Below are 11964 nucleotides of genomic sequence, written 5' to 3' on the forward strand. Positions count from 1 at the left end.
TGGAGGAGCTAACTGACTCTATTAAAAGGTTGATGAGCATCTGGAAAACAAAAGGAGATGGAAAATTTATAGTAGATGGAATAAATATACATTATTATAGAAAATTGCATGCAGTTAGCCCAGGACTATAGATAGTCAGGAAAACTAAATCTCTGAATGAAATAATAAAGTTCATAGATAAGTTTACAGTTAAGAAAAATAGGGAAGGATGGCACCAGGGGGTTATGTAGAGGGAATACCTGCCATGGCTGGAACTGCTGAACAGTCAACTGATCTTTATCATCCTTCACTTTCCTCTTGGATCTAGATGAATATGCAGCATTTAAGGCCCTGGCCACACTCCAGATGGAGCGATAAATGATGTAGCTGTCCAGAGACAGGATTCCTTCAATCTTCTCTTGGGGCAGAGCTTCCTGGTCCTCTTTCTCTGGGCATCTTGTCCAGCCTTTCACAGAAAAGCCATGCTTGGAATAGGAACAAAGAAACACTTTCTTCATAAAGCCTATGATAAACTTATGAATAGTCTGAAAATCACCATTTTTGGCATTTCTGTCAGTCTGAATCAAGAAGGAAATATAGCCATAGATGGAAGGACTAATCCGTGGGGTATTCTCTAAATCCAAAGTAAAATCCCACAAAGTTGAAGTGATCCAGACCTTTCCAATTGTGGCTTTTGTGCAGATTTCAGTTATTTTGTGCATAAACAATATTCCTGTTATGAAGGAATCAATCTCCACAGAGTAAACAAAGACACGGACTTGTGTCCAGTGGTAGAATGGGAAGCAATCATACTTTACAGGATAGGCATCCACAGGGATTCTTTGGGATAACACAACACAAATGCTGTTCCTGACAAGCAGAGAGGTCAAACTTTTCATGAATGTTTCTCCATCTTCAGAGTCTGGCGCAACCAGACCAACCAAGGTCCACCTGAAATGGTGCAGCAGTTTGATAATTGCAGGGTACTGAGCTCCTTCTTTGGGGACCATTTGGTAGAGAAAAGGGAAGAGAGATTTGTCACTCAAAGCCTGGGAAACAAAAGTAAAACTGACCTGAAAAAGAAAAGAAGTTTGGGTTATATGTTGAGTCAGATCCAAAATAAGTAATTAAAATCTATGGTAAAAATGATGTTTTTTATATGATAGAAGGACCTCAAAATTTCTGGGAAAACTATTTTCCGGAGATTAGTCTGTTCATAGGCAACCTTCTATTGCAAGGTGATCAAACCAATCAGTCCTAGAGGAGATCAACCCTGACTGCTCTTTAGAAGGCCAGATCCTGAAGATGAAACTCAAATACTTTGGCCACCTAATGAGAAGGAAGGACTCACTGGAGAAGAGCCTAATGCTGGGAACGATTGAGGGCAAAAGAAGGGGACAACAGAGAACGAGGTGGCTGGATGGAGTCACTGAAGCAATAGATGTGAGCTTAAATGGACTCCAGAGAATGGTAGAGGACAGGAAGGCCTGGAGGAACATTGTCCATGAGGTCGCACGACTTCGCAACTAACAACAACAACGAGCAACCTTCTACCTAGCCTTGACTATGTTTCTTCTGCAAATAGGAGTTATCTAACTGGAATAGTGTTCTAGATCTGGTTGTTTTAACCCTTTGCTCTCTGTGTGACTCCAAATATTGCAATAAGCCTATTATTTCCATGGTCATAAGCTGCCCTTGGAGTTTATAGAGGATTCAGAGCAGATTTAGACCCCACAAACACATACTCACTCTGCTCTTTCTCACACACAAACCTGTGGAATTTTATAAATGCCCAGCACATCTGCTATCTGGATGGAGATATCAGTTTTGGACCCATCAAAAACGACCAAGGGTCTCTTATGTCCTCCACATCTGTAGTTTGGAATATTTGCCTCCCCGGTGGAAAGCAAATCCAGCAAGACATCTGAAGTCACGATTGTGCTGAAATAGCTGCCGTAGATGTTGTAGCCCAGGGAGATGTTGGGTAACAGCTGGAGATCCTGGTTGATCTCCTGGGTGGCAAAAAGGAAGGAGAGAATTTTCCAGAAAAAGATGGATCCATTCCTGAAAATATATACATCTCACATCATTATGAATGTAAACATCTCACCTTTATACCTCTTTATTACATAGGGGTTTTTTTAGTCTATAAATCTAACCCAAATCACCAGCCAAAATGTCTAACTTCATTCTGTAAATACAGTATGCAGCTGTATGCTTGCTCAGCTTGGTCCTTTCTTGGATTCCTCCCTGGATGAAAAGGCTGAGAACTTTCCTTCTCAAACTTCTGCATTGCTGCATTTAGCTCGCTAAATACTTCCAACTTTAGATCTCATCCCAGCATGTCTCAGTCTCTCCACGCCACCCCATCCTCCTTGGATTGATTGACGGATTATTGGATTCCTGGTCTCGACACAAGCCCAACATGTTGAGTACAATTTCAGATGCTGTCTGGAAATGCTAGCAAAAGCATCTCCCTCTCTTTCTCTCCCCCTCCCTCCCTCCCTCCCTCCCTCTCTCTCTCTCTCTCTCTCTCCATCCATCCCTCACCTTTCCTCCAACCCCAAAGCTTGCTATCTTCTGTGCCAAGACTGTGCCAAAACCACAGATGATCTCTAAGGTCTCTTCATGACCAAAAAAGGAAGGTAGATGGTTCTAATGGTTCAATTTATTTACAATGTAGGGTGAAAAAATAGCTTTTTGACAGGTGGTCATCCAGACTTTGCTGAGATGCTTCCAGGGAGAGAAATTGGAACAATCTGGAACTGAACACACTCAAAACTGTAGAAATGGTGGTAGACCTTAGGAGAAACCCTTCCATACTTCCACCTCTCACAATACTAGACAACACAGTATCAACAGTAGAGACCTTCAAATTTCTAGGTTCTACCATATCGCGAGATCTAAAATGGACACCTAACATCAAAAACGTCATCAAAAAAGCACAACAAAGAATGTTCTTTCTGTGCCAACTCAGAAAGCTCAAACTGCCCAAGGGGCTGCTGATCCAGTTCTACAGAGGAATTATTGAGTCTGTCATCTGCACCTCTATAACTGTCTGGTTTACTCTGCAACCCAACAAGACAGACACAGACTTCAGAGGATAATTAGAACTGCAGAAAAAACAATTGGTACCAACCTGCCTTCCATTGAGGACCTGTATAGTGCACGAGTCAAAAAGAGGGCTGTGAAAATATTTACAGACCCCTCTCATCCTGGACATAAACTGTTTCAACTCCTACCCTCAAAATGACACTATAGAGCACTGCACACCAGAACAACTAGATACAAGAGCAGTTTTTTTTCCAGAATGTCATCACTCTGCTAAACAAATAATTCCCTCAACACTGTCAAACTATTTACTAAGTCTGCACTACTATTAATCTTCTCATCGTTCCCACCAACAATCTCCTTCCACTTATGACTGTATGACTGTAACTTTGTTGCTTGTATCTTACAATTTATATTGATATTGTTTCCTGATTGCTTATTGTACCCTATGACTATCATTAAGTGTTGTACCTTATGATTCTTGATGAAGGTACTGAGAGTACACTGATACACTGAGTGCACTGATGAAGGTACTGAGGTACACTGAGATCATATGCACCAAGACAAATTCCTTGTGTGACCAATCACACTTGGCCAATAAAAAAAAAATTATATTCTATTCTATCTAAAAATGATGTAAAAGAAAGTGGGAGTCTGTTCCCCATTTTATTAGAACTCCTTTATCTTTGAGAAAGGAACTCCGAAACCTGAAGGTTGTGTAGGGACTGATGCCTTGAACTGATGCACCGAAAACCTATCACCATAAGTGATAAACCAGGAAAACTGATGTGTGGAGGTGTCTAAAAATGTACAGAAGAAATCTCTCTGTTGCACCCTTTTCAGCTCTTCAACCAATGTCAAGAAGAGCTGTGTTTTGTCACTGTCCTGCCTGAAGGAGCCCTGCAAGCAATGCCTCCTGAATTTCTATCCCCAATGCAAGGAGACAGCAAATGGATGAAACCATGCAATGACCATTGGAACTGCTTGGAAGTAAGTGGAAATTAACAAGGACTAGCAGAAAAGCGGTTTTAATGTATCTGCGGTGACCTGCCTGATACCCTTTATAGTGGGGCTCCTGCTGAAATCGTAAGGAAGGAAGAAACTTTTCATTACACTGATGATCCCACCCAGAAGAAGGTCTCCTGGCTTGTAATAATTAGATGGATTGGCTTCATTCCTCTTCAGATTCAGAGGGCATTTCAAAGTCAGCTTCCCATCAGCTGCATGTGGAAGCAGAAGCAGGAGAAGCAGGAGAAGAACCATTGGTCTTCCTGAGTCAATTCGCTGCCGTGTAGATTTTATTTTTATTTTTTCAAACCATGTGGGAAGCAAAAGCCAACATCTTTTCAAGGGTTGGAGGGTTTCCCCAGTTTTGCAAAGTCAAACGGTATCCTGTGAATCATCCTGTCCAAGGGGGAAGGAAGGGAATTCATTGGGGTAAAACCTGCTTGCTCTCCAGCACTTCTCCCTAGTTTTCACTGGAACAGAAAGCCTTGAGGCATTCGGCATTTCTCATCTAGCATTCGCTTCTTACTTTTCTTTATTTCTTTCTTTCTTTAGGCTGAGGTTTACATCCATAAATATCTCTGGGGACTGAGTCCCTTGAGATCTGAGACCAGAGAACAAGCAAATCACTGTGATTTGGATAATGTGAAGGAGAAGAAGCCTCACGGTAAACTCCGTGGGACTCCAAGGGAATTAGGAAGTCTTACAGTAGTGGCCAAAATTGTGGAAACCTTTTGGGAAAAGTGTATTTTTGAGGTTTGATGGCTAATAACACCACTTTTTCTTTTCTTTTCTTTTCTTTTCTTTTCTTTTCTTTTCTTTTCTTTTCTTTTCTTTCTTTTCCTTTTCTTTTCTTTTCTTTTCCTTTCCTTTCCTTTTCTTTTCTTTTTTCTTTTTTTTTTTTGAGTTTCAAGGTAATCATATTCCACTGCTGGAATGGCCTGAGAATAGCCCAGATCTTAACCCAGTTGAAAATCCATGGAGCCGACTAAAGAAACTTATTAGTCAGAAGCAACCCAGCAATAAAACCCAGTTAATAGAAGCAATCATTCAATCTTGGCTTCACATTATAACAGCTGCAGAACTGAAAGACTTGGTTCACTCCATGGGAAGACGTTGTTAGGCCACAAGTCATACTAAAGGTTACCCAACTAAGTATTAACTGATGTGATAATGTTTGTATATCTCATTTTTTATATGGTAATGATTTTTGTATATCTCATTTTTTCTACCTGTTTCACTTTTCTTCTTTATACTGTAACTGCTATTCTAATAGCAAATCTTTCATAAACGTTATTGCATTACATTCTTGATTAAATTATCTTTCTATTGATATATAATTTTATGGTATTACTCCAAAAAAATGTGGTGTTATTAGCTAGTTTTAGAAAATATATTTTTCCCAAAAGGTTTCCACCATTTTGGCCACTACTATAGATATGACTTCAGACATTAAGATGGGCTGATGACTGAGTTGAAAGAATTTGGCCCATCTCTTAGAATCATAGTATGGATGGGTTGGAAGCAGTGATGAAATCCAATTTTTTTTACTACCAGTTCTGTGGGCGTGGCTTTGTGAGCGTGGCATGGCTTGGTGGGCATGGCAGGATATTGCAAAATCCCTATTCCCACCCCACCAGCCACAGGTGGTATTTGCTTGTTCTCTGAACTACTCAAAATTTCCGCTACTGGTTCTCCAGAACCTGTCACAACCTGCTGAATTTCACCCCTGGTTGGAAGGGATACTCTAAGTCAGGGTTGCCAAACTCGCAGCCCGTGGGCCCAATGCGTCACATGCTGTCCATGCCCATGCCTGGTTTAGTGAAGGGGAAAAAAGTCCTGATATGTCATGTGATGCTGCTGTGATGATGTGAGTTTGACATCCCTACTCTAGGTCATCTAGTCTGACCTCCTGACCACTTCCTGAATTTCACCAGCTGAGCATTGCTTAATTGCTGTATTCCACAGTATGCCAAACCATATGGGACAAGCAGATGCTATGGAAGACAGGCATTCCCTCACAGTTGACCAGCTTTTATGCAAGGGAGGATAGAAGTCAAAACAGAATTTTTCTTACTGGGAATTATAGAAAGAAAATATAAGAAAGATACAAATTATTTATTACTGCATATACTCAAAGCGGCACGAATAGCCTTCGCTCAAAAATGGAAAGAGAAAGATATTCCAACTGAAGAGGAAATATTACTGAAAATCTTTAACTGCACAGAAATGGACAAACTCACTTTGGAACTCAAGGATAAAAGTGAAACTAAGTGCTACAAAATCTGGGAACAATTTTATGATTGGATAGGTAACAAGAGGGTAGCCAAGACAAATGTATAATGTTAGAACAAAAATATAGATGTTATTATAGATAAATTTATGTTTAAGAGATAAATAAATATACAGAAATAAGGGAAAAAGTATTAATATCATATATTATGTTTAAATAATGAACAAAGCTTAAGAACTATATGTTTATAAGAGTACTACTGTATTACTGTAAAGTGACGGAAGATGTTTAGAACCAGTGATGTCATATCAATGTCCAATGTTTTATTAATTTTATATTATTAATATAAAACTTTTTAAAATTAAAAAAAGAAAAAAAGAAATTGAGACTGGCTGTAAGTTGAGTTCATATAAGAGTCCAGTATCATTTTTAAAAAAAAAAAAAATATAAGCAATGCTTAGATGGTCTAGATCTGTGATGGCGAACCTATGGCCCTCTCTGTGGGCACACACGCCATTGCCAGCTGCTCTTCTGGGTTCCGTCGCACATATGAGCATGCAGGAACTTGGAAGAGAATAGCTGGCTGGCACAAATGTGCGTGACAGAACCCAGAACAGCTGCTGGCAGCCACACGCATGTGCACTGACCAGATGCTCTTTTCTGAATTCCGGCACTCCAGCATGTGCATACGCACACACGCTCCAGTTTCAGCACTCGGTCCCAAAAGGTTTAGCTGTCACTGACCTAGACATTGGTATTTGAACATAGATCTTTTTAACATTTATATTTTATTGTGTTTTACTAATCTAAAACCCGCAATCGGTAGACACCAAATATTTCCCACAACTGATCTCCAAAATTTGCCCTCTTGGGTTGGGAAATCCTCCAACTGTGCTTGGTCCAAGCACTAGCAGTAGCAGGAACGATCCATAAAATAGGGAGGAAGGAGGTGGGAGAAAGGGATTTTTTTTTTTTAATTTGTGAATACTGTAAATGCAAACCTACAGGCCTACACTTGAAATTAATATAATGATTTTGTAATTTCTGGCATATATTTCAGCAAAGGTCTTTGAGGCCTAAAAATATTTCCAGGGTTTCTCCAGGCTCGAAAGGCTGATATAGGTAATTGAAAAGGAGCAGTGAGAGATCAAAAGGACGCCGTATATTTCCAATGTTGGGACAAATGGTATGTTTGGTTGAACAACAAATGCCCAAAAAGTCAAATATAACCAGGATTATGTTTAATATTTGTTAACTCTGACTGAAGTCTACATACCGTAGAAAGTGTAAATATCATGTAAAGTTCCTGTCGCGATCATTTGTTTGACTATTTCTTTTTCTTGATGTATTTTTTTAAATAAATAAATAATAAAAAAAAGAAAAGAAAAGGAGCAGTGACAATAATTTTTTCCTCTTTTGTGAGATGACAATTTATTTTTAGTGCTTGACTATTTTTTCTATCATCTGTCTGTCTGTCTATCTATCTATCTATCTATCTATCTATCTATCTATCCATCCATCCATCCATCCATCCATCCATCCATCCATCCATCCATCCATCCATCCATGAGAGCAAAATGTGCTACATCAACCTGGCATTTAAAACCAACAGTTTATCATATCTATGTGTCTGACTGTCTGTTGGTCAGTCAGTCTCTCTGTCTCTTTCTGTTTCTCTGTGTCTCTCTGTGTCCCCCCCCCCACTCTCTCTGTGTCTTCAGTAAGACATGGAAGATAACATTATGCACAAGAACATAATGTTGTTGTCAGGGTTCCAGGTAACACCCCCAACAAAAGAAGATTCTGAGGCTGAAGTTTCCTCAAAATTCCATTTTAATAGAGATGTCATATTGGCAAATCTGGAAAAACCCGAATCTGAAAGTTTCCAGGTTTTCTCCACCCAAGTGAAAGTTCAAGTCCCTGCCCAATCCCCACACATCCATCACATGGCCCAATCAGGAACCATCCCATCCGGAGATGCCTCCCAGGTGTCAGGGCAAGATGTCCTTGACTCTCTGTGAAAGGAATGTTATTTTGACTATATCTCTCTCATACTCCACATAATCCCCCCTCCTAGTTTCGCACAATAGAAAATGTGGCAGGCCTGAAGGCCCAATGTAAAAATGGCTCCAGGCCTGACAGTTATTCTACATCAAGCTGGCATTTAATACTATTACCATTTAATACCATTTAATACAGCGGAACCCAGAGCTACCAGGGATATGGTAGCCAGTTAAGCCCAGAAGAAGCCAATGGACATACAATGGAATGATTTTAGAACACTGGATCTGATACACCCAGGAATGGGCCACATTTTGCCTGTGACTATCATGATGATCCTGCTTGTCTCCTATGACTCCCCCACCCCTCCCAACAATCGGCACAGCTGATCATCTGAACATTTTTTTAAAAAAAATTTTGGCATTTTTTAGCATTTTTTTACTACCCATTTGGGCAATAGGTAGTAAAAAAATGCTCTAAAGAAGTAAAAAAAAAAAGGTTCCAACAATCAGCTGTGCCACGATCCTTGGAACTTTTTTTTTTTTACTTTTTTTTACTACCTATTGGGGGTCTGTTTTTGCTCCCAGGAGGCTTCCCTGAGGCCTGTTAGGCCAAAAACAGGGGGTGGGGGTGTTTTGCTCCTAGGAGGCTTCCCTGAGGCCTGCTAGGCCAAAAATGGGGGGTGGGGGTGCTGAGAAAGAAAGGAAGGAAGGAAGGAAGGAAGGAAGGAAGGAAGGAAGGAAGATAAGATAAGATAAGAGAAAAGAAAAGAAAAGAAAAGAAAAGAAAAGAAAAGAAAAGAATGAGGGAGGGAGGGAGGGAGGGAGGGATGGGAGAAAGAAAGAGAAAGAAAGAAAAGAAAAGAATGAGGGAGAGATGGATGGATGGGAGAAAGAAAAAGAAAGAAAGAAAAAGAAAGGGAGGGAGGGAGGGAGGGAAAAAGAAGATGAAGGAAGGACCACAAACCTGGCACTAGACGCAGCTTCAGAGGATGTCTTGAAAGAGCACAGCAATCCAGGACTGGAAGGGACCTGGAGGTCATCTAGCTCAACCCCCTGCTCCAGCAGGACATTGTTAAAGTGAGTTTCTGTCTTTTGAATCCCCCAGTCACATGACTACATAGCCATGCCCACCCAGTCACATGACCCCACCAAGCCACACCCACACAAGCGGTAGGAAAAAAAATTAGATTTCACCACTGACCACAACCGCTACCGAAAAGCACCCCTCAGGGTTATGGCTGTGACTTTTCACTAATATGCTTTTTTTTCCAGCCAGTCTTTTGCACATGGATTCCCAAAGTAGTTCTGGATCCCCAGAGGAGGACTTGCTTCTCACTGTGATTATCCCCATCATTGTCTTTAGACCTTTTCTGGCTACTTCTCCAGGGATTGCCATGGTTGTAAATATCAGACAGAAGCAACATGGAAGGAGCCTTCCATCAGAAAAAGATAAATCCCTCCACTCATGTTGAATGTTTTGCACAAGGACAAGCAGGGGCTTTGCTGTTGAATATCACTTTCTCTCCTTTTCAGGTGAACCTCGGTTTGTCTCCATCTTAATCAGGAAAACCACTGGCACTTCTAATTTGTCGGAGTGCTTTGAATTTTATTAACTCTTTTTGTTGTTCATGTTTAGAGACAGGAAGGGGATTCATTCAGCCACATGAATGATGGACCTCCTGCTTCTGCTTCTGATGCTGCTTGTGTTCCAGCCAGTTTCTGGAAAGTTTAAAATGAAGTGTCCTCTGAGTTTGGAGCACAAGGATGGAAAAAATCCATGGAGCTACTACAAGCCAGGAGACCATCTCATTAGTATAGTCACCACTGCAGCAAAAATATCGAATATAACATTGTCTTTCAACATTTCTCCTTATAGTAAGAAACAATTGTATGTCGTTCAGTGTGATGGAGTTGCATTTTCCTCCATTCTAACACTTAGTCTTTTCTCCTTATTTCACTTACTTCTATACTGCAGGGCCTGTCTAATTTCTTGAATTATTTTAATATCCATGATTACTCTCGTTTGTCTTATTTTGTAGAAGAGACTCAAATCCAAAGATGGGGCATTAAAAAAAAACCAGAAAGAACTTCAGATTATTTCCTTCCCTTTCCAATCCTGAATTTATCACTTGAATACTGAGCTTTGTTTACAGTAGTTACTAAAATGGTTGCTGATGATGACAGTGATAACATTAATATTATTTTACTATAGGCTTTCTATTGATCAGCATAGAATCATATGGTTCATTTTCACCATTCAAGTGGTCAACAAGAATATCCAGTTCCCAAATAATCTCACACTTGGCTACAACATCCATGATAATTATTTGAATACACTCGGCACTTCAGATGCCTTGTTGGACATGCTCTCTACTGGAGAAGCCAATGTTCCCAACTACAGCTGTGGAAGGAAGGACAATCTTTTGGCTCTTCTTGATGCTGCTTACAGGGACATCTCCAGCCAGATGTCAACATTAGTAGGCATCGATAAAGTCCCACAGGTTTGTCTATCTGTTTCTCTATCTAATAAAGTGAGTGGAGGGTGGGAGGTAAGCAAAAGACTTAATTATATCTTCTCTCTTGCATCTGAGAGCTGCTTTTCACCATGGTCATTGTATGTGTCAATTACAGCTATGGAATCTGACAGACTCCCCAAATTGTGTCTTTTAGAACTGGAAAAATTTCAATTAAAGACCTCTTGGATTTTACAACTGAAAAATTACATTAGAAGCTGTGGCCTCCCTATCTCTTATACAGCTGGAAAACCAGCTAAAAAGACAGTTGCACAAAGGATCCAGGGTATCAAAGCCGAGAAAGATATTTATATTTATTTATTTATTTGTTTATTTATTTATTTATTTATTTATTTATTTATTTATTATTAATTCAATTTATATGCCACCCTTCTCCAGAGACTCAGGGTGGCTTACAATGCATTTAAAAAAAAAAAAAAAACCATTATAAAGACATTTAAAAATTAAAACATTAAAACCCATTCACACCATTCATGGCTGGATCTCACAAGATCGCAAGAACGAGATCAATGGCCCCAGGCCTGCTGGAAAAACCAGGTCTTCACCGCTTTTCGGAAGGCTAATAGGGTGGGGATGGTCCGGACCTCAGGAGGTAACTGGTTCCAGAAAGCTGGGGCAACCACAGAGAAGGCCCTCCCCCGCGGGCCCGCCAGCCAGCATTGTTTAGCTGACGGGACCCAGAGGAGACCAACTCTGTGGGATCTTACCGGTCGCTGGGAGCTATTTGGTAGAAGGCGGTTTTGAAGATAACCTGGCCCTGAGCCATGAAGGGCTTTAAAGGTAATAACCAATAAAGGAGAATATCTGTAGCTCAGGGTTTTCACATCATAAGGTTGGGAGACTGAAGTAGATGAGTCACTACAAATGTGCCTTCCAAATTACCAAATATTTGAGGGGTCCTTGATGCTCTCGCTGAGCTTGTTTTTATGCAGACATTTCATTATCCAAACTAGGTAACATCATAAATGCTAGTAAGGAGTGGGGTTTGCTCCCTCAGTTTGTATTCTAGTGGCTTGCCGTGCCAGCATTAGTGGGAATGGGCCTTGAAGGTTCTACTGCCCCAATGGCAGTTGGATGGACTGTTTTTTGTTGGGACACCTTATTTCAACCGTGAGCTACAGGTATTCTCCTTTATTGGTGCCAAGTATTTAAATATCAC

At 40.4% G+C, this 11964-nt stretch overlaps 1 protein-coding gene across 1 annotated transcript in view; it reads right to left on the reverse strand.

Moving 5' to 3' along the window:
* LOC148115910 (vomeronasal type-2 receptor 26-like) overlaps positions 1-2272 on the reverse strand; it is a 50339-nt gene extending 48067 nt beyond the window's left edge. The window contains exons 1-3 of the mRNA XM_087885284.1: positions 2165-2272; positions 1752-1991; positions 240-1052 (exon numbers count right to left, since the gene is read on the reverse strand). Coding sequence (XP_087741410.1) covers positions 240-1052; positions 1752-1991; positions 2165-2272 — 1161 coding nt within the window. The remainder of the gene's footprint in view (positions 1-239; positions 1053-1751; positions 1992-2164) is intronic.
* Between the last annotated feature and the right edge of the window lie 9692 nt (positions 2273-11964).

This window comes from Pantherophis guttatus, chromosome 2 (assembly GCF_059756535.1).
Source record: "Pantherophis guttatus breed Tessera chromosome 2, ASM5975653v1, whole genome shotgun sequence".
Lineage (NCBI taxonomy): Eukaryota > Metazoa > Chordata > Lepidosauria > Squamata > Colubridae > Pantherophis > Pantherophis guttatus.